Source organism: Diachasma alloeum, unplaced genomic scaffold, assembly GCF_001412515.2.
Source record: "Diachasma alloeum isolate Michigan unplaced genomic scaffold, Dall2.0 Dall_scaffold_00354, whole genome shotgun sequence".
Lineage (NCBI taxonomy): Eukaryota > Metazoa > Arthropoda > Insecta > Hymenoptera > Braconidae > Diachasma > Diachasma alloeum.
In genome coordinates, this window is record NW_021680493.1 from 148544 (window position 1) to 172362 (window position 23819).

The 23819-nt window shown below is 37.4% G+C and overlaps 1 protein-coding gene across 3 annotated transcripts in view; it reads right to left on the reverse strand.

The window, feature by feature from the left end:
- Positions 1 to 187: 187 nt before the first annotated feature.
- LOC107041093 (protein neuralized) overlaps positions 188 to 23819 on the reverse strand; it is a 39521-nt gene continuing 15889 nt past the window's right edge. Inside the window, exons 1-5 of one of the 3 annotated variants that reach the window (XM_015261477.1) lie at positions 19579 to 20214; positions 5238 to 5407; positions 3945 to 4516; positions 1921 to 2660; positions 188 to 636 (exon numbers count right to left, since the gene is read on the reverse strand). In XM_015261477.1, the coding sequence (XP_015116963.1) occupies positions 266 to 636; positions 1921 to 2660; positions 3945 to 4516; positions 5238 to 5407; positions 19579 to 19846 (2121 nt within the window). In that variant the 5' untranslated portion in view covers positions 19847 to 20214 and the 3' untranslated portion in view covers positions 188 to 265. Of the gene's footprint in view, positions 640 to 1920; positions 2661 to 3944; positions 4517 to 5237; positions 5408 to 19578; positions 20215 to 23819 lie in introns of those variants that run through there. The other 2 variants (XM_015261476.1, XM_015261478.1) reach the window with 2 other exon arrangements.

The window sequence follows — 23819 nt, forward strand, 5'->3', positions numbered from 1 at the left end:
CGAGATATTCTCCAAAAACAAAAGTCAATTTTCGTTTTTTGGCCTTGGATTCATTTTTTCAGAGAAATTTTTATGAAAGCAAAAGAAAATAATATCGAGAATGCATTTAAATAATTGTCTTTTCTCACCAATCCCCCCTCCCCCGCGGCAGTGTTCCCCCCAGGAAGCCCCCCAATTTCCATCCCCTCGCGCCGGCGCGAAAAAGCCTTGAGAAAAGAATTCCACCAGACACCATCAGACATTCTCAGAGAAATTCCCCAGTTCTTCAAGATCTGTAGGTTCTGATGACATCCCTGATGGGTGCACGACAGAGAGGACAGTGTCCTCCCCCTTTGCCCCTCCACTGCTGAATGGCGCAAGGATAGCACATGCACATGTGCCCACACATGTAGAGGACACTGTCGATGTTCCTCTCGTAGCAGATTGAGCACTCGCTGGGCTGTCCAGGGGTGGGCTGAAGCCTCTCACTCCACTGTTGAAGATGAGAGGACTGAGACGATGAGAGAGTCGAGGTGTCAATGCTCTGGTAATTCACTGGGTCGACGTACGTCGAGGAGCCGGTGCTGCTCATGGTGCCTGTGAGCAGTGGTGGAGACGTGCTCTGCCTTCCAGGATGATGGGAGACGGGAGAAGCAACTGCTGGACAGAAATAATTGTTAATTATTATTTAATTTTTAATTTTATTTTTCATCATTATTTATTCACTAGGGGGCTACGCCCGCTGCTCATGTGATCCCCATCAGAGATAGCCCCATTCGTGAATTATAATTGCCATTAAATTATGAAGTTGTCAATTGTTAACATAAATCTTTAAAAAAATTTGAATTATTTTATTAACCAATAATTTAGGATGGGTGATGGGAGAAGCAACTGCTGGACAGAAATAATTGTTAATTATTTAATTTTTAATTTTATTTTTCATCATTATTTATTCACTAGGGGGCTACGCCCGCTGCTCATGTGATCCCCATCAGAGATAGCCCCATTCATCAATTATAATTGCCGTTAAATTATGAAGTTGTCAATTATTAACACAAAATCTTGAAAAAATTTTGAATTATTTTATTAACCAATAATTCAGGTAGGAAGATTGACGATTATTTGGATAATCGAAAATCAAGTACCTAAAATTTAGAATTAACTTGTCAATGAAAAATTTATATTTCAATATTATCTAATATTCTGGATCTTGTGACCCTCATTATACCCCTCGTGACCCTTCACTTTTGACCCTTAATTTTGGAGCCTTAATTTCGAGTACCAAATTTTCATCACCAGAAGTCGATTTGGATTTTTGTTGTATAGAATATCTATATCTATAGAAAGTAGCTCATTAGAATAAGTTTTACAGAAAAATCCAAGTTTATTAACATTTTCAATAAAATATTCTCCATTAAACATTTCCTATCTAAAAAATTAGAAAAATTTTGCCAATAGAATCGTGCAAACTGATAGAAAATTCAATAGACCCCCTATTTCAAATTTTTTTACGTTAAGAATAGAACAATCTGAGTACAATATAGTGAAAATGATGCTCGTGTTTTTCACTTTGACCAAATCATATCAGAAATTTTATATTTGAATTCCAGAAATTCACACTCTAAAGTGTGTTCTACAAGGAATTCAATTGTCGGAGAAGATTATCGATTAGAGAACGATCCCATAATTTATTGTAATATGAACACTTGTCAGCTGATAAATTGCGACATATGATTCCCATCCTCCGTATCGCTGTTTGCAATGAGAATGATTATAATCAATAATTATAAACAATAAAAAAAAAAGAATATCGAATTAAACAGGAAAAATGTCACAATAAAATGGCATCAACCAGCAAATAAAAAATGAAAATAAAAAAAGCCAAGTGTGAAAATGCAAAGAGATGTTTCAAAAAATTGCATTTAAACATTGCAATCATACCAGTATCAACTGCTGGAACTGGCGCTGCCGAGGGTGCTGGTGAGTGAAAACTGGGTGAGTTCCTGACCCCAGTTGTTCCATAAATAGGCTGAGGAGTGGCCGGTGGATACCCAGGCTGTGGTGGAAGATTAACAACGAGAACAGTACCACCTCCAACAGTGGGTTTAAACTGCACCATTTCCGAGAACCTGGACAGCTCAGTGGCAGCATTTGAGTGATTGGATTGCTGTTGCACAGGGGCTGGAGTTGAATTAACGATCTGCCGTTGTCTAGGGGGTGACGTTGGACGACTCGCCAGCATTCGCACCCTCTGGGTGCTCCCATAGACGTCCACAAACGCCCACAACTGGAGGCTCTCGTCCACGTGCATCACTACATTGGGGGGGCCTCCATTCTTGCTCATCTGGACCTCTCCGTAGTGGGTGACGGTGAAGGCGATCTCGTCGCCTGGTTGGGGACTGCTGGCGACGTCCTTCGACACCACCCAGTACTCGGGACGGTCCAGGAGGAGATCGCTGTCGTCGGGCAGGTCCTCCGGGCTCAGGCGGGATGGGTCGCAGGAGGTCAAACCCAGGGCTAGAGCGCCCACGTACATCGGCTCGGTGGACAACACCTGGACGACTAGGCGCTCACCCAGGAGCAGGGGCCGGCTGGTGAAGGCATAACCGTGACAGAATTCTGTGTCAGAACGCGTTGCCACGCACTGCTGGTTGCTGAATCTTATGTTCCGGCCACGAACACTGGAGGAAAATTAAGAATTTGGGGATTTAGGGAGGTATTAAGATTTTAAGGCCCGGACGGGTCATCTTTCGAAGGTGAGCTTGGTTGTTTTTTTTTATTTTGATAATCTGAAATGATGTCCGATTGATATTCAGTTTTAGATAGCCCTGGAGTCTCCGAAAATTATGATTGAACAATCGAAAAAACGTTGAAAATAAGCTGAATATTGTTAAAGAGCATTTTTTTGTAATATTGGGAAATAAACCCAATACCAGGGGTGGCCGACAATATGAGACTTCGGCAATATTAAGAAGGTTTACCTACTTGTATTGATCAAAGTTTAACTATACTTATCGAAATTCAGAATATTATAAAATTTAATAACTAAATATTATCGATTAATGGTGAATAAAATTTTTGTTAATATTGAAATGTGAATTTTCCGTTAACAAGTTAATTCTAAATTTTAGGTACTTGATTTTCGATTATCCAAATAATCGTCAATCTTCCTACCTGAATTATGAATTATAAATGTTCAGTTTTTTTTCTAATTTTTTTTATTGTACAATTATAGTTTTTAGGGGCTCCTCCGCGATGTAAAATCCAATGGAAATTGTGATATATTTTACATTATGAAGATGGAAAAACAATCATCATAAAAATGAACAATTTTTAATTTTTCATGAATATCCGCGAAAGTGAGATTCAAATGTGATGTTTCAAATTCATTCAAGTACATCTAAATAAAAATTTTCTATCAACATTTTATCAAAGGGCTAAGGGACGAGATAGAACTGTAAAAAAGACAATCGGTTGTACAGAAGAAAAGGTATAATAAGAATAATGATGCTGATAACATTCAACAAAGTTAAAAATCTGACGAAATTAGGTAAAAGGAGACAATGAAATAAACAATGAATTCAGTAGTGAAGTGGTAAAACGGTTTAACTCGACTTATCTCCCAGTTGAGTTTTTGAGCAATATTTCGGAATCCAAGGGAGATAGGGAAATTTTCGTGATTACATTTTTTCTAGCTCTCAATCGGCTCTACAAAAAAGGTTATAACAAAAATTTTGCCATCTCCCTTAAATTTCAGGATATTCATTGAAAACCAGTCAAAATTGACTTGTACCGTTTTACCAATTCGCCACTGAATAGTACATGATAGAAACAAATGATGTGGAAAATCACCATTCGAAAACATATTGCTAACTTATTAGCAAAAGTAGCTATACCAGAGCAATTTCCCACTTGTTTTTCCTATGAATAACGCTCCAATTAACTCAACGAATGCAAATACTCACGGATGAAAGGGTAGAGGTGCGAAAAGTACACCAGGCGGTTGAAACCTGAGTCCAGGCAGCTCGACATCAGGCTCATGGTGTATACAGACATTCTGCATTGACGGTACAATAATTCTCTCGACAACATCCCTTCCGGCATTGCTGGCATCATCCATGGCAGTGTGCCTGCTGGGCTGTGCATTATCCTCATTACTGTGTTCAGCCCCTCTGCGAATGTTGTTGAAGTGCTGTCTGTTGGGATCCACAAGCTCAATGGCTGTACTGTTGCCATAAACATCGATAACAGCCCACAGGGGTCCACGTGTCTCCACACCACCGAAGAAAACACCTTTTTCCTCACCATTAACACCGAAATGCACGTCACCGGCTGATGTTACGTAGTAGAATAGAACTGTGTCGTGGGCGGCAAATCTCTCGGCAAGGGCTTTTGCCCAGTAGCCGGGTTTGTTCGTTAAATCGGGACATGCGAATTTTGGAAGACCATTTCGCAAGTGAATTGGGTCGTTGCTTGTGAAGCCAAACCTTATCACTCCGGACCAGTTGTTGGACATTTCCAGGAACTTTACACAGACCTAACGAGATCATTATAATTTTATCAAGTGAATTTGTCGCAGATAAAAATTAGAAGAGTGAAGTGTGAGAGGCAAAAGGCAGACGAATGGGGAGCCTATAAAACCGCAATGGTAGTAGGAAACAAATATGAATAAAAAAAATGAAAAACAAAATCTCAATCCCTTGTAGACATTTCTGTTTATTTTACATTTTTATATTACAACACGAGAATAAAAATTCATGAAAACTGGCTTGACTCCGTTATTAATTTATGAAAGAGTTAATATTTATGAATTTTTTTTAATCAGATGATTAAAATTCATAGGAACTGTAAAGGATAGTTATTTTATCGCGTTTGACATTTAAAAATGTCAATATTGGAGAATTTAAAATCGAATAAAATGGTGTTGGCGTCTCATCTTCGATCTCTATATTAGGCATTTCGAATAATTCTCTCGCTTTAATTTTGACGAATAATTGCAAACATTATGTTCAAGTCTCCCACGCAGGCTTATTATCACTAGAAGAACCTAGTGATACGGGAATGCGTGTGGGCAGGGGTTCGAGATTGCGCCAGCGGCCAAGGTTGACCATTTACAATTTTTCCCCGCTTCCATTCCCGTTCTTTTTTCTTTTTTTAAATATAATTTCACGGTGAAATAAAGAAAGGCAGGCATCGTTCCGTGACAGTGGGAAATGGAAATGAAAAAATTGCCAACAGAAAAACGTGAATGACGGTACCTTTTCACCGATGCGAACAGGCCGAGTGCTGAACGTTATTCCTTTGCAGAAACTCTCGTGTCTCCTCGCTATAGTGCCACCATTGCACAGGGTGATGTTATCCCCGTGCACTTGATGGTGAAATGTCAGGGGAGGCAGGTTGTTTGTGCCTGCGCTCGATGATCTTGGTGCTGCAACAAAAAATAATGAAGAAATTGAGAAAAGAATTTACACAGTCATTCACTGTTGAGTGGTTTTTATCATGTTATTTCCCTGAAATTTTCAATTCCGAATCAATTACTTCTTGAAAATTCAATTAAGGTCAGCATATTTTTTAATTGACTCGCTCATTTTTTCTTTTCAATTGAAAATTTGCAATTTTTTTTTTCTGAAAATTAATCTAATTCAATTTTGCAATTAAATTAGAACTAAATTTATCAACTAAACAATTTGGAATTTCAGTGAATTTTAAAAATTTTAAGTTTTGACTTTCAGGTCAATATATTCTTGAATTCATTTTTTATTTTTTATTTTCAAATTCAATTTTTAAATTTTCTTTTATTCAATTAAAATTGATTCAATTCAATTATGTAATTAATAATTTGATACTGAATATTGATGTTTTGCTGCTAAAAAATTGGAATTTTATTGAATTTTCAAAAATTTAAATTTTATGAAAAAGTAAATGAAAATTGTAAACTTCAGAGTTTCCTTTTTTCTTTTTCTTTTCAATTTAATAGGTTCCATTTTCTTTTATTTAATTAACATTAATATAATTCAATTTTGTAATTAATAATTTGATATTAAATATTGATGATCGGCGATGGTGGCCGAAGTGGTTAAATCGCTCGGCCGGACGGCGGGACCCGATGGCGCGGGTTCGAGTCCAGCTTGGGGCAATTGGAATTTTTAAGTTTTCGTAAACCGTCGAACGGAAGTCTAGACACCGAGAGTCATCGGAAAAGTATTCGGAAAAACATTCTCCGATGAAGCTCGATCACTGGACGCCCGTGTCGACCAAGGTTTTCCATGGTTTCTCTTGAAGCGTTAGTCGGCCCAGGAAACCGCAAATGTGTATGTAAAAACTCGAATACGATACATATGCCAAGGAAAATAAAAAAAACATTAAATATTGTTGCTATGTTGCTAAAAAATGTGGAATTCCACTTAATTTTCAAAACTTGAGATTTCACGTAAAAGTAAATTAAAACTGTAAAATTCAGTCACTGAAATTTTTTTATCATATTTCCTTGAAATTTTCAATTTCCCGTCAATTATGTCTTGAAAATTGATAGAAATTAGGAAAATTCAGGTCAATATATTCTTGAATTCACTTATTCAATTTTTCTTTTCAATCTAATTGTTGTAATTTTTTGTAATTCCATTAAAATTAATTGAATGCAATTCTGTAATTAATTGAGAATTTCGTGCAATTTGATTCCAAATATTCATGTTTCGCTCCACAAAAATGTCAACTTTCCCTAAATGTCCAGTAAAAACCGAAACTTCATGATTTGTTTCCACGAAATTTCAATTTTCCTCCACCAACAAATGAAAGAAAATAATAATTCAAGTGATTTCCTCACAAAATTCTCCATAAACAGACGAATAAAGTGCTTGAACCCGTCGGACCCTCATAATTATCACCCAACATGAAATGGGGAAATGTAAGACCGTCCGTCCGGTACGAGAGTCAGATTCTCACTGATAGCTATCAATAACCCGAAAGTATTATGCATGTACAGTACAAGTGAAGGAGCGTCTGAACGTCCTGTCACTGGGCGAAAACACCGGAAACCACACGCGCCGTGACGGAAGTGCAAACTCCCTCCACATAGCGGGGCGATACGCTCTCTTCCCAAGGGCAAAATCCAAGACCAGATTCTGGAAACAATCGAGTTCCTCAGGATGTTCTATTTACATCCGGAATTTAAAAAAAAAACTGAAATAACGGAAGCGGGACAATTCCCATCTAATCAGTGCGAAATGACTTCACCTGAGATAATTAACACGAGAAATAATTAACAACTTGTCCGGTTGTCAAACGCATCTAGATTAGAAGTAGTCGGGGAATTATAAATTTTAATAAACCTCATTTCTACGCAAAATACACGTTCAAATGGCGTCTGTAGTTGAGATAAAGAACGTTTCCAACGGTACGCTCAAGTATTTTCCCACGGTTAAGTAACATTGCTGTTGGCTTGTCGTTTACTCCCGTCACAGACCGACCTCGCATGAATTTTTATTATTATTGGTGGTGTATTGATCGTCAATGCTCACTCATCTCGCATACTTTGAGTTGATTTCAATGTCTGCGGCGTATTTGCAGCTTGAAATAAAAATCACCTTCTTAGAACGATATCTCTTGACCGAGTGATGCAATTGGGATGAATCAGAGCTCATTTTGAAGAGTGAAAAAAAAATCGTCAAGATGAAAAGAAAATCACTGAATTTCACTCTACTGATGTTGAGTTATTGACGGTTGAAAACGGGTCATCTCAGTCTTTCGTAGATTAATTACTCTGTGTAAGCTTTGAAATTCTTCTGATGTCTTGATCTGGACTTGTGATTGATGAGATGACGAAAGCGATGAGTCTCCTTATCGAGAAAACAACATCTGTCATTGTTTTAAGGACATAAACTACTATTTAGTCTTGGAAAATCTACTTTTGCGATTTTCATAAAGAATGGAGACAGCTCTTCGCGATTGCAAAGATCTTCTTAAGTCATCGATGTATCCTAACCCAATGATGCGATTTGGACGAGTCAGGTTTCATTTTAAAGGTTGAAAAAATACCTTCAAGTTGAAAAAAAAATCATTGAATTTCACTCTGCCAATGTTGAATTAATGTCGATCAAAACAGTTCATTTTAGCCTTCTTCATATTTGAAAAAATGGAAAAATGAAAATCGAAGGTGTTCAAGTGTCTTAATCCGGACTTGTGATTGATGAGATGACGAAAGTGACGAAACTTCTTATCACAAAAATGACATCTATCAATGTTTTAAGCACAAAACCCTTCATTTGGTCTTAGGAAAACGTATTTAGCGATTTTCTTAAAACTTTTCGCACGAAAAGTTCGAAGAACGCCGGCTTCTTTCAAATTTCTGATTAATTCACCTGACTGATCTTCCTAATCCCATCACTGAGAAACTTCCATACCTCTCAAATAAGTCGAATCGATCGCCCCCAGGGACAATGTAACAACAATTATCTTCACAATGTTCTTTAGGAAGAATGAATAGACAAAAGTTGAGCTTCAATCAGGCGAAACGACGAGTTGAGCGCGTTTTCTAAACTCAATGGTGAAAACCGCCGAAGGGCATTCAACCCATCGATCCAAATACTCGTTGACACGGTATAGTCATCAGGAAGAATGAAAAAACTTTTTACGCTCTTGTGGGAACAGACGGTTGGAGGGGCTTTGACGAAGGTGCAGTGGCGTCTCAGATACGCATTAATGCTCAGATAAACACGGGGTTATTACTTCTGTCTCGCGAATATTACTTTTCGTTACTGTGTCATTGAGTATCTGGAGCGAAAAGTTCCAGAAGTATGAGATTTTTGGGATTTCGTTGGTTCCTAGTTTGGTTTAAGAACAGATTACAACAGATAAGATGGATTTGCTTCAATCTTATCGATGAGGAATGAGGGGTTTTGCGCTGCAACTATCTTTCGTCATGTCATTGTTTGGTTTGGGAAGAGATTGAGAAAGATAAGATGGGTTTGGGTCAATCTTATCCGGATCTTTTCATATTTGTCTGCAAAGGAATGACAAAATGGCCAATTGTTCTTCTTTTCCGAATGTAAACCTTCCGAAATCGTCAAGCTCTGAACAAAAGAACAGTTTCGCATTGGGAATTTTTTTTTTATCGAAGGCTTGTTTTCTCTTCATGTTGTCTTATGATTGTCTTCTTCATGCTGCAATGCTGCGTATTGACTCCGCTGTTCCCATTCTTCCGGAAAGTTTTGTCTACTCATTGTTTTTGGAGGTCATGAAGATAGTTGTCATTGTTCATAGAGATGATTCATCTCCCTCGTGGGAAAGGTATAGAAGCTTTCAACTGATGTAATTAGAAACATTGAGACAAACATTCGAAGGTCGAAATAAAACAGCCGATTTTATCAAAATAGAAGATTTCTTCGAAAAAATCAATTCAATTCTGTGTAAAACTTTCACATTTTTCCAGTGACAGATTTGAAAACTTCCAAAATGTCAGATTTTCCAACAAAAAAAGACATTTCCTTCGAATTAACGGGATTGTTTTTCATCTAAAGCTTGTTTTCTCATCGTGTTGTCTTATGATTTTCTCCTTGCAGCTGCTAAACTCAGTATTGGCTTCTTTGTTCGTGCAATGTTGACCGGTCGGGGCGTACAAGCAATCGACCTCATCCCAGCGGGTTGCTGGCCTTCTCTCCTCAATACACGCGTTTTCTACGTAATATCATAGGTAACTCGGCTACATGCAGGCCTCCTGGTCATACCTCCATGTAATCCTTCTCTGTCTGACACGCGTGGGAAGCCCGTGGCACACATCACAAGTTGCTTTTCTTTATGAGAATATTTTCGTACCTCTTCATTCGACTTTGCGAGGGATCCAATCCACCTGATCCTTCGATGAGTTCGTTTGAAGCTGTTGCACCAGATATATTGACACAAAGGGATGACGAGAGGCGGGACTGCAATGATGCTCTTGCGGTTAGCAGTATTCATTCTCCCATGAATTCAAGAGGTTTTTGCACGTCAGGATGTTTTAATGGTTTTTAATTTACGATAACTCGAGATCCACCGAGTAGAATTTAACGATTCACACGCCATTTCCAACATCTTTTTTCAGGGTTTAAAATTACTCTTGACTCGCTCGATTTGCATCATTTGATTAGACGATATTGAGGATACAGTTAAGTCATCTTAATGTCATGATGTTTCGCAAGTCGTATTATTCCGATCATCTTCAGCCTGCCATATCTTCCGATCGGTAGAGTCGAATTGGACGACTGACCCCCATTTTCAAGGTATTTTCCCACACTTTGAAATGAGACCTGACTCGTTCAAATCGCATCGCTCAGCTCTGAGATATCGAGGCTTTAGCAGGGTCAATTTGGACGACAAGCCACAGACAAAGAACAACCCTCGAGAGAATTTCCTACGTCTCCCTCATCTGCTGCGGAAGTTTGAAGACATTTAACACAATCCCAGTCACCAGACTGTTCAACGAAAGCGCTTAACGGATGAAGAAAAGAGACAGATGTATAAAAACAACTACAAAACACGCGGCGCACTTTCCCACGGCCGACGCCGTGATCTTTGCTGCTAAGTGCGCCTATGTACCCTAGGATCGGGGCCGCTCCTCAATCCCTCTCACTCTTCATTTATCCGTCCCTCTCACTCCACAACTATTTCTATTCCGTTTCGTTCGGGGCATATCCTTCGGTTTGATACTTCAACCCAGTGCAGGCCCCGTTTTCCCTTCTCCTACCACCTATTTTACCAACAACTAGTGTTGGGGATTTGGGGGGAGGGGGGCAAGGGGGCCTTATGCAACTCGCCTATGGGGATCATCCGTGTAGCATACCAACCGCTAACTACAGAGCATGAAACGAGTACCTAGATTGTAGGCGTGTTGCCGGTATTTTAGATTTTTCAAATTCCTGAATTTTCAATTGCGGAAATTTTTTTTTTTCGCTGAAGTTATTTTTTCCCCCTTTGGCTTCTCGGTATTCTTTTATAACTAAGGAAATTTCCTCCAAGGAAGTCCCCTGGCATTTTCCGCGAAAATTACTAGATTCGGACATAATTGCATAATTAACAGATAGTAAACGTAATTAAATTTGATGGATGTTTTGATGAAAAGGATTTAAAAATCTAATTGTAATCTACAAAGACCATTAAATTTCCTTAAACCCGACTCCGTGTTTAAAAAACTTCCGTTAAAAAAATTCGTCAAAAAAGGTGAACTAGAACTTAAAAACTCCAGGAAAATACTGCAAAAAACACAAAAATAGGGCATTAATACCACTTTAATGAATATCCACACAGAAAAATAACAAATTAGAAAAAAACAATAACGTAATATTGCAAATGACAAATGTTCAATTTGACTAAAGTTGAATTAACCAAAAATCGACATTCTTAAAGTTGATTTAACCAGGTTTCTGTGACGAAGTTTTTTAGACGTACTCCCCCGAACCAAATGGTTCAAAAAAAAATGTTTAAACATAAGAATTCAAAAAAAATTATAATGCAAAAATTTAAGGACCCTAAATAACAATAAATTACAATCCAACAGCTCTCGTTACCCCCCCCCCTCCCCCCTCCATCACCAAAAAAACAAGCCCCCCCATCAAAGAAAAACATCCTTCAATTTTCGCGAACAACTGCGAAATTCCCTGCGGTTTAACTCCCCATGACAATCCCCTCAAACGAGCTCCACCCCCTGGGAGAAAAAAATCCACTTGCCAACCATTCCCAAACAGCATCCACATCCCAGTGCGAGGGTGGTATATGCCAACGTCTCTGTTGTATATCCACATCTGTCGTCTCGCACGTATCTTAACGGTCCGTGGGGTCGAGATGTGCTCGACTAAAAATAAAGAACTAAACCCCAAGAATATACACTATTACCTACTCCGAGCTCTCAACCACAAAGAAAAATTTTCAACGGTTCAGTCCGGAAGTTGATTAATCATATGTGATTATACGTGGCATTAATTAGTGAAATAATAATCACAAAGATGATAATAAATAATAATGAATTTGTAATAATTAATAATTCATCTCATAAAATGAATAAAAATCCGAATTCACAAATAACAATTGATTGGTGAAATTAATTGGTAATTAACGTCATTAAATGAAATAACTCGGAACATAACAATCACAAAGACAATAATAAATAACAATAATAAATAATAATTAATGTTTAATAATTAATAATTAATCTCCTAAAATCAATAACAAATCTAATTAACGAACAAAATTGATTGTCGAAATGAATTGATAATTGACATCATGAAATGAATGAAAAACCGACGAAGAATGAATTAGCAAAATTAATTAATGCATTAATAATTCGGGTTAATTCATAATTTACGAAAAAAACTCACCAATAACACCAGACAATCTCAACCTAGCGACCCTAGTGGCCCTCCCAACGGTCAAGGGTGGCCTCCGATACCTGGTCAACTCGAGCGACATTCTCGAATTCAAATAGCGCCCCCCGAATCGCGCGCAACGATCCCACCAACCCTCACCCCGAAAAATTCGCCCACTGCGTCGTCGCAGAACTCCAGGGGAATCCCTCACCTCCCAACTCGCCTCAGATCACGGTAATGTCATCGAATAATCGGTGAAAAACCGATAAAAACAATGGAGAATTCGGTATTTAAAAAAAAGCGTGGCGAGTGTTTCCGTAAACGTGAGTCACGCCAGACGCCAGTGGAACGACTGGTCTCAAGCAGAAGCGAAACATGAACGGGGGCCCAGTGGCAGCTGCTAGCGTCCGCCACCGCCCCAAGACTGCCCCGCCATTGCTCTCCATTGTGTACAACTCGTGGTGCACGCGTCCTTTCCCTTCTCCATTGCATCAGAGATAATAGCGATAAGAGGGCGGGTGTTGTCTCTGGTCAATGTCTTGAGATAATTCCAATCATTTTGGAAATTTATCGGGAATTATTTGTCGCATTGATGGGGATTTTTAAGGTGTTCGGGAAGGCGCTTGCAGCTGGCGAGAACGGAAAGGGGATGATACACACACATTTGGAGCTGGCTGTATGTGGGCCAGCAGCCCCCGTCCAACGGTCGTGCACCACCTGGCCCCTTCTGCCCCCCCACTCCATCGTGAAAGCTGAAGGGCTTCGCTCTTTTTACTCGTATCCCCCTGTTGCTCGGGACAAAGAGATGGTTTTGTCATTCCCGGGAGCATCGGATTTTCCGTTTGATGAGCTTTGGGGTTTCGGGGAAAACATGGAAATATTTGGATTTTTACACGGGAGAAAATTGGGGGATTGGGGAGTGGAAGGGAGGTGCTCTCGAATTATAGATTTGGAGATTTTTTATGATTAAATTTGGAAATTAAATTGAAGGAAAATAGGGGAGAAATTTTAATAAATTTATTTGTGATGAATTGTATGAATTTTTGGTAAATTACAGTTTCTGAAATGTTGGCTAGGATTTCGAAAAAAAATTATTTTCAAGTGAGAGTGTTGATCTGTTATAAATTTTTAATGAAAAACGACGACATCCTCAGAAAATTGCAATCTTTTTATTTTTAGGATGATGTTTTCAAAAAGGGGACTTCATATTTTTTATGGTTTTTAGCGTATTTTCTAACGAAAATCGGAAGATTCGTATCCCCCTGTTGCTCGGGACAAAGAGATGTTTTTGTCATTCCCGAGAGCATAGGATTTTCCGTTTGATGAGGTTTGGGTTTTCGGGGGAAAAAATAGAAGTGTTTGGGTTTTTATACGGGAGAAAATTTGGGGTGTAGGGGAATCGATGGGAACTGCTCTCAAATTATTGATTTGAAGAAAAATCGAGAGGAGAATTTGAATACATCGTCTTGTGATGAATTACTTTACCCTATAATAAATAAATAATAAAAATTGCATGAACTTTTGATGAATTTGAATTTCGAAAAAATAGGGTAGGATTAAAAAAAAATTATTATCAATTATTTTCATTGATTTTTTAAAATGAATTTCTAATGGAAAGATCTAGCCCACTGTATACCCCGAGCACCTGAGGTCCTGCGAAATATCATTTTGCGTCCACCCATTTTCCATTTTTTTTCAACAGTGTTTATTCACAGAAAAAATAGTCAGTATCTACATATATACATATCTTAAAAACCAGTATCAAAAAACTTTATGAAGAGTATTGTTTACAGTATATAAACTTTTGGTCCATTATTGCTTCTCGAGTTTACTTTACAAGTAGAGTTTTTTGTGTTCGATTTTTGTTGGATGTAAAAAAAAGGCTACTTCGATACCTGAATGAAAAATTTGGGAAATTTGGAGAATGAAATTCATTAATGATTGATCGTGGGTCTTTGATATTGACTATCTATAATATTTATTTTCTTTGGTTTAAATGAGGTGAGGTGGAATATGGGTTTATCTTATCCTTAATTAATTTGTTGAGACGGCAAAATACTATTAAAAAAAAAAAAGGAGTGTGTCCACCAACTCCATCAATTATAATAAATAAACTGATGTTATTAAATTTTCATGGCAACAATTGGCAATTTTCGAATAAAGAATCTATTCATCATCTTCAACTAATGATGATGAAGTGAAAATACAGTTTTTTCACCTGAACAATTGTGCAACGACTTTCAACAATGCCCCATTCACCCAAGAAATTCAACAATTCCCTGAATTTCGTGATTCGATTAATCATCCCGAGTTATCTAGCCCACTGCATATCCCAAGCACCTGAGGCCCTGCGGAATGTCATTTTGCGTCCAGCCATATTCCACCCCATGGAGATACCGGGGTTGTTCGCATGGGAACGTTTGTATTGGGACAGTGGCTCTATCGATCGGCTCTCGGCGTTTCCCTGCCAACCGAAAACACCATTACATTCCGGGCCATCTCATGAGTTCTATTCTCTATTCACACGATGGCCACTTTCACCCGATACTGACTGATGATCTCCAGCCGGCAGAACAATTTTCGTGGACACGCGAACGTTTTCATTACCTCGAGATGTTTTATTCCACTTTTGACGAGAATTCGTCTTGAATTTCAAGCCGTGTTGGCATGTTTCTTTTCTGGTTTTTTATTCTCGGGATCATTCCGTGTTAGTTTCTTTATTTCGACGAGGTCGAATGACTATTGCGCAACCCGACTTCCGTACGGGTTTCCTCCTCTTTCTTTGTTCGGTTTTTTAATCATTCGTGGACGGGTTTTTAATGAGCGAATCTTGGAATTCGGGGGGTTTTGAGGAATGGAAGGTGAATTAAGTGTACTGCGCTTGGAATGTGGAAAATTAAGAGGGTTCTGCGGGCAATTGTGAGGGATTGGCTGAGTGAATTTAGAAAATTTTGATGCCATTTTTTGGGGTTTTTTGGATATTTTAAAATGAATTTTGATTTTTGAAAATCGAAAGATTTGTCTTGGAGGTATTGAAGATTTAAGAAGATTGTTTTGGATTAGTTTCTGGGGAGTAAATTGAATTTGAGATTTAGCTTTTTGAAAATATCTCGGAATCCACGAGAGACAGCGGAGTTTTTGTTAATGTTTTTTTAACTTGTAAAATTCTCAAAAAATTCCGGGGATAAAATTGGTTAGATACAGAAAAGAGAAAAAAAACGTGTTCGACATTTCTTATAATTCTTTCATCGAAAAAAATGTCACGAAAAACTTCAATTCCCCTAGAGAAAATTATTTCGCAGAAAAAAACGACAAACTCCATTCAAAAACCCCCACTCCTCCAATTAAGTGCGAGATAACTCCAAAAAAAAAAAGAATAGTGGGCGTCCCCTGGATTTTTTTCGCCACTTGACCCTTGTCTAACATTCACCAAGATAATTGAATCATCACGTCTCATTCGCTCAATGAAGCATGTCTCAATGAAAGAAACAAGTTCAATTGCACGTGGGCCGCGGGTACTTGAGCCCCTCATTATCCTTTTTTTTTCTCGTTTAATATCTGAAAGGTGCCCCACCGCCGGCGAGAAATGGCCTCTTCCGTTCGTTTGACTCCGGTCAGAGTTCAACGAATTCAAGAATTAGAATGAGCCCATCAAGATCACTAACTCCCAAGAAATTCCGAAGGATGAATCGTCTGGAATTGTTATTTATTCTGGCTTGTGCTTCGCCACTGGGGATGGGATGCTGCTCCATTTCCTGGATTAACCACGGGGCAATGGGTTTTCTATTTTAATACACTTACCACCTCTCCCTCTCCCTCGCCCCTCTCACGTCTCTGGCCAACGCAATGTGTCGTACTTATAACGCTAGGTCTTGGGTGGTAATTATCAAACGCAGGGGCTCTTTTGTACTCACTCGAGTTGAATAATTCGTATAATACTTCTATCATGAAATAAAAACGAGTGAAAAAAAATGTAATAATTTTTTATGAAATATAAAGAATATTTCAGTGAATTTCAGGAGAAAATTTTTTAACAATAATGAAGAATTCCTAAAAAGGTCATCCGTTTTACCCCGTATTTATAGAAAAGGGGAAAAGAATGATTTTGTGAAATTGAAATTTTTTGCTGATAATTTTAAGATATAATGGAGCAAAATGGGTTTTTTATTTTGAAGAATTTCAGGAATTTGACATTTTTAAGTATTTTATTGGAGAGATTAATTAATTAATGAATTGATTAATTTATTTACTGAATTTTTATAAAGTAAAATATTTCCTCCTGTTGTGAAAGCTACTGGGGCAAAATGGCTTGTGTTTTTTGGCGAGATTAATTAATTAATTAATTTATTTATTTATTGAATTTCATAAAGTAGAAAGTTCTCCTGTTTTGAAAACTATTGGGGCAAAATGGGTAGTTTTTAAAAATGAATCGTAAATCAGTATTTTCTATTTGCGCATTAAAAAATGGAAAAGTCGATGTTTTATTCAATTCATGATGTAATTACCTCTTACATCAGTGAAACAATTTTTTATGAAACGAAAAAAAAAATTTTTCAATGAAATTCAGTCGAAAAATCTAACAAAACCATGCAGATTTCATTTTAAAAAACTCATTTTGTCCCGTAATTATAAAAATGTGAAAATACTTAATTTGTATGAAATTGAAGGATTTTTTATGATAACATGAAAAATAATGTAAAAAATATTATATTCAATTCACGACGTAATTACCTCGTACATTAGTGAAATTAATGATCCTACAGGTTTTTTTTCATATTTTCTCGATCGTAAAACATCAATTTCCATAAATCACCCTTCCTAATTAATGAAGATTTCCCATTGAACGAATAAATGAATCTCATTGTTTGTTACTTCCCGATGATTCAACGGTGTATCACAGCTGATGCATAAACCCATAGAGTGAACAGAGTGGCAAAAAAGACGGAGGGAAAAACCGGTTAGGTGAAACGGCGCCTGTGGGAACAAAGACGGGTTATTCGCGGGCGATATTCCACGAGAGTTTGTGACGTCACAGCGGTGACTGGTGTCTTGAGTCAGTGTAGAGAGTTCTATTTTTCCCTCAAAAAAAAATTTCCGTGAAAAAATAAAAATGGAAAAAATACGAAAATTTAATGAAAAAAGAATTAAGTATGCTTTCTTTTTATTCCGAAAAATTGGAAAATATGAGCAAAACTTGAATTCCCCGCGAGAAAATGTATTTATTCATTATTTATTAATTTTTTTCGTTGAGAAGAAAATTAAAAATTTCGTGAAAATTGCAAAAACGTATTTTTTATTTCGGAAAATTACGGAAAATCAATGGTTTTACAGGGTCACGAGGGTCAAAAATTTCGGGGAAAAAAATCTGTTTAAAATAGAATAGAGAAAAATATATATCTAATATTTTTTATAATTTTTTCATAGAACAAAATGGCATAAAAAATGTTAAAACCTATTTTTTTTATTTCAAAAATTTATAAAAAATAAGACAATCGTCTGTAATATAGGATCACGGGTTCAAAAATTTCCGAGAAAACATCCTTGAGAATGAAAAAATGTGGGTGCACAATATCTTACAAAACTTTTCAATACAAAAAAATGTCACGCAAACCTCAATTTTCTATTTCCCCCTGAAGTCCAAAAGTTACCCCCAGTATGAAATAAAAAAATATATAAAAATAGATCCTCTGGGAACGGCTCCGCCCCCGTATTGTTCCGTACCCTAGAGTCTTCACAATTTTAAAGGCAGGACCCGGTGCATCAGCTGTTCCTTCCGCAGGGTCGATGCATCGGGGGAGAAAAGACGTGGAAGAGGGAAGAAAAAATTGAGGGAGAAGACGGTGGAACAGCTGGTCCTTCCGTACAATAGAGAAAGGAGGGGCGAGGGGAGGGCAGGGAAGGGCGCAGGGGTGGGAGCGCATAGACCCTCGTTACCGGGGTGGAATGAAGAGGCATTGAGTCGAGATTGTGCATGAGATATTGTGCAATTCATATTATAATAGCAGTGAGAGAAGAATCCAAGAGATGCGAATTTTTATTGATTAGTTTTTGGAAAATAGCTGGGGATAAGGGGGAGGAGGACGCGTTTTACCGGATTAAAAATAACGAAGTTAAAATATTGAAATTGAGATGAAGGGAAATTCATGGAATTTTGAAATTTCGTTAGATAGTTTTTGCTGAATTTCTAGAAATCTATGGGTGGTGGAGAGGTTTTCATAGATATATTTTTTGTAGGGAATTTCGTCAGCTAAAAATGGTTTTAAGGAAAATTCCGGTATCTCTTTGCAATCCTGAGATATTTAAGGAGGAGAAAACTCTAAATTTAATAAAACCATTTGAATTTCACAATTTTTCTAATCAGTTTTCGCTAATTACTTTGAAATCCAAGAGAAATAGCAAAATTTTTATCATTTTACAGGGAATTTTATCATAAAAATTTTAATATACTCAATAAAAACAAAATTCCAGATTGACTTCAAATCATCGAATTTTTCAGTCTCTATTTACTTTTCGCAAAATATCTAAAAATTTATGACAATAATCTTTACAAAAAATTCCTCACAACCTCCCCCCCACCCAGAATTGTTCAATTTCTCTTCTTACTTTTTGCAAAATATGTAAAAATTTTGGAAAATATTTTCAAATAATTATTACAAGAGCAATTGAAAATCTTGTTTAAACATTTTCTGCTGCTGACGAGAATCTTTACAAAAAAATCCTCACAACCCCCCCTTCCCCCTCACACCCAGAATTGTTCCATGTCTCTTCTTACATTTAGCAAAATATCTAAAAATTTCCGAGAGCTATTAAAATTCTTGTTTAAAAACTGCAACTACCAATAATCTTTCCAAAAAAGTCCCCCACCCCTCAATCCAATTGTTGAATTTCCCTTCTTACTTTTCGCAAAACATCTAAAAATTCATGAGAGCAATTGAAATTCCTGTTCAAAAATTTTCTGTAGCTGACAAAAACCCTTACAAATAATCTCGCCCCTCCCCAACCCCCCGAAATACCTTCACCCCATAAAAACCCCATTGTGCATCTGCTGAATCCCCCCCCCTCTCATAACTTCATTTATCGATTCCCGTAGCGCCCTCGAGGCTGGAAATTGAATCACTGAAAATCGGAGTTAGTTTCCGGGTACCTGAAGGGGTTGCCACGCGAGACAATACGAGCCTCTCCAAACGGATCGATCCCCCCACTCCATGCGCCCGCCAACCCTCGAAAAATCGAAAAACTAAAACAATCCAATTCCAATAATTCTCACCTAATCCCATTTTCTTCTTCAACTTCTTCAGCACCCTCATCTTGCTCCTCAACGGCGCCAGAATATGACTGTCACCCCCGGTGTTTTTGCCACTTGGACTCGGTAAATCCCCCTCGAAGCCCTCCTTATCAACACGATAATTTCCTCGATTATGTTGTGATAATAAAACGCTCGGTCCAACGTCACTTGTTACACGACTGCAGCAGTGACAGGAATGGCTTTTGCCGCCGGTACCTTTGACGGCGCACTCTCCGCCTACCACCCCCATAAATGTGACCGGGTGGGTTGTACTGAAAAAGCCGCAATTGGTTTTTTTTTTCCCGCCTCGAGATGAGGAATTAATGTTCAACTGATGCACAACACGATTAATCTGTTCACTTCAGCACTGATTAATTTTACTCAAGTTTATTGGTTCCGTTTATCTGACTTGATTCCCTTTAATCTATTTCATCCAATTTATTCCATATACTTTATCCAATTTATTTCGACTATTTTATCTCATCTACCTCCGTAAAAATCAATAGAATCAATCGATCGAGTGCGAATGCCCCGGAACATTCAAATTGGCGCGACACGTGAGGGGTGAAAACTTTAATCCCAATTTCTTTTTGGAGGTTAGAGCGCTGGGTTTGCTCCTACGAGAGCGCCCAGGGTCGACTGAGGATTCAGTTGACGTGCATCGGGGTTTCTTGGAGGCGCGCGCGAGCCAACGACCAATCCGGTGAATGGTTGATTCTCGGTGCTGTTGCTCTATCCCCTCCAGTTGGGCTTTCCGGCGGGGGAGGGGGAAGGGGAGCAAATGCGCGCACGCGCTTCCCCACAATGTTACGGGTTGTGTCGGCAGGGGGGGAGGGGAGTTGGAATAGGGGAGGAAACGGGGCACCTGGTGGACAGCTGCCCTTACCTGGACGGGGCCTCTTGCACCGGGCCTGCCGAGGGGACTGATGCTGAGGCGCTAGGGGTTTTTGAGATAGGATTTTTTGGATTCGGCGTTCTCAGGCGATGGCAGGTTTTGGATTCTTGGGATTTTTTGGTTTGGGAATTTTTCCGCGGGTTTTGGGACGTTGTTTATGGCACCGCTACACCCGGCTGGTGCAACCTGCTTTTTAACGCTTTTATTATGATTTTTTTGGGTCATTTGCATTTTTAAAAATTTTGTTTTGAAACTCATGGATTTCTCGTTTTTTCATGCTTCGTGAGATTTTAGTGGAAGTTTTTTAAGAATCGAATTTTCATATTTTTCATTTTTTTAATTTCTTGCTTTTTTTTTTCATTGTTAATATATTTTTTGTATTTGTTTAAATGGTTTTTAAATTATTCTCATTTGGCAATTTGTTAATGTTTCTATTTGGCATTCAATATTCGTGACTGCTTGTGGAATTTGGAATTTTTTGAAAAACTTTTCAATTTTTTTTTGTATCAATTTTTTTCAGTTTTTGAAGTTGGTCTTGAAATTTGTTCATTTGTCCTCTCGGTTTTATTTTAGTCAACAACCGCGTTGGTTTCTTTTGGGGTTTATTGATTTTTCTCTGGAGATGTTTCATTTTTTAATTTTTTTCTCAATTTTTCTTCATTTTATTTCATTTTATTTTATTTTTCTAGTTCTTCATTTTTCTTTGGTATCAGTTTTTTAGACAGGTCTTTGGATTCTTTGGATTTTTCGATTTGGGAATTTTGGGATGTTATTTATGGCCGGGTTGCACCTGCTTGATAACGTTTTTATGTTAATTTTTTTGGGGATGAATTATTGGGAAATTCATCGACGGTTTTTGTGTCATTTCAAAATGTTTCGCTTTATTTTTGAAATCCATGAATTGCTCAGTAAATTTTTTTTCATGTTTCACGAGATTTCATTTCAAGTTTTTTAAGAATGAAATTTTCAATTTGTTAATTCATCTATTTTCAATATATTTTTTCTTATTCTTATTAAATAATTTTTTCAAATTTTTCTCATTTGTCAATTAGGCAATTTTTCTATTTTTCATTAAATCTTCATGAATCCGTATGGAATTATTTAATTTTTTTAAGATTGAACTTTTCAATTTTTTTGTATGAGTTTTTTTCATATTCGGATTCGTCAATTTCTAGATAATTTTCTAGTTAATTTTTCAACTCATCACGAGACAATTATTTATTTTTTGAAATTCCCGTCCGCTTTATATCATCTACTAATGATGATTGGTGATATTTAAATTATCTGAATTATTAAATCATATTTTGTGTGAAGTTTTCATTGAAATTGTTGAGGGATCATTCTACAGAATAATTGTTGAACTTTAATACAAATGATGTGAAACGGATTTAGAGAATTATGAAGGCACCCCCATGTGTTTTATTTTCGTATGAATTTCAAATTATTTTAATTTTTCAAGAATTTGTGGATATGGTTGTGAGAATCGATTATTTTAGCTTTAGCTCCGGGAGACACTGCTCCCATGCGGGTGGGAATGAGAATTCAACGTCGAGGGAGTACGACATATGGAGCCCGGGGGCCGATCAAACTCTGAAAACTCGGAATCGTTCAAAATTCAGGCTTTCCGGCTTTGAACTATAGAATTTTTGTGAACTCAAACAGAGTCAATATTGGGTGATGACTTTCCGTAACATTTGTTTGGCTTCATGTTTTTTTATCGGAAAAGATAAGCCAGGAGTAATGGACATAAAAAATTATTGAAATTCCGAAATCGTAACACGACTACTTTGAATCTCCAATAATTTCTTGAATGTTTATTTTGCACATAATTTCCTTATATCATGTATAATTTTTTGTTTACTTTATTTTATTAAATTGAATAACATTTCTTTTTACCTAATTATATCAGATTTTCAACTTAGTTGAATGTTATCAGCACAAGTTAATTCAGTAGCGAAGTGGTAAACCGGTATAAGTCGATTTTGACAATTGGCCAGTTTTCAATAAATATCTCGGAATCTAAGGGAAATAGCGAAATTGTTGTAATCTCCTTTTTTGTAGCTCTCAATTTCCTCTACAAAAAAGGTTACAACAAAAATTTTGCTATTTCCCTTAGATTTTGAGATATTCATTGAAAACTGGGCAATAGTCAAAATCGACTTATACCGGTTTACCACTTCACTACTGAATTCTAACTTTAGGTACTTGATTTTCGATTATCCAAATAATCCTCAATCTTCCTACCTAAACTATTGATTGATAGAATATTTCGAAATATAAATGTACAAATTGATGGTTACTTTAATATTTAAAATTTTCAAAATTTATGTTAAAAATAGACAATTTCGCAATTTAACGGTAATTATGATTGCACCGAGAGAAATATTCAGTAAAAATTATGGAGCTCTCACTTCACTCACCGATTACGGAATCGACTCAGAAAATTTAAGTGACGGTATCGTAATTTTTCACAAGAGATTCAGATAAAAATTACGGAACGCTCCGGAAAAATTCCGTGACAGTTCCGTAAAATTTCCTACAACCACATTTCGCTCCAGAATTACGGAAAAGATACGTAATTTTTATTGAATATTTCTCTCCGTGTGATTGATATGCCTATCACTAATTCCGTGACATTTCTGTAAAATTTTCTACATCCACATTTCGCTCCGGAATTACGGAAAAAATACGTAATTTTTATTGAATATTTCTCTCCGTGCTCGGAAGGAAAAAAACAGAATTACAACAGTTTCGTTGAGTGGCTTTTCACACACCAGCATTTCACTTACGTGATCCTCCCGCCTCCCACCACCCGTCCCACCCGCGATCAAGGAAACGCCCGCGTAACCCCTCGGAGCGAAGTGCCCACGTGTTCCATTTTCCCCCCGTTGTTTTTAGAATAGAGAAAATTTAGATTTGTGATTTTATGATGGTTTGTCAGGCGGGTAGGGGTCTTTGGATACGCCCGATGGGAAGTATGTGCACAGCACCGTGGAGGCTTGTTTCCTTTTCCGAGGTGAATGGTATCCTATGAAAACGCATCCTCCTTGCGTAACACAGTTATCTTCACCGTGCACCCTTGTATGTCCATTCTTCTGTTGTTATTTTTTTTTAAATACGGGATTATTTAATTGTGCAATATTCACATTTATTGTTCACCCGATACGGACATCGACCAACGCATGCGGTAATCATTTTATGTAATGAGAGATAGTGTTTTTTATTGAGGGGTAATTAACGGCATTAAAACTGCATTTTGGAAAAAATTACTTGGGCTTTGTAGAAAAAATTGTCTAAAATTGATAAAAAATGACTCGAGAACAAATCG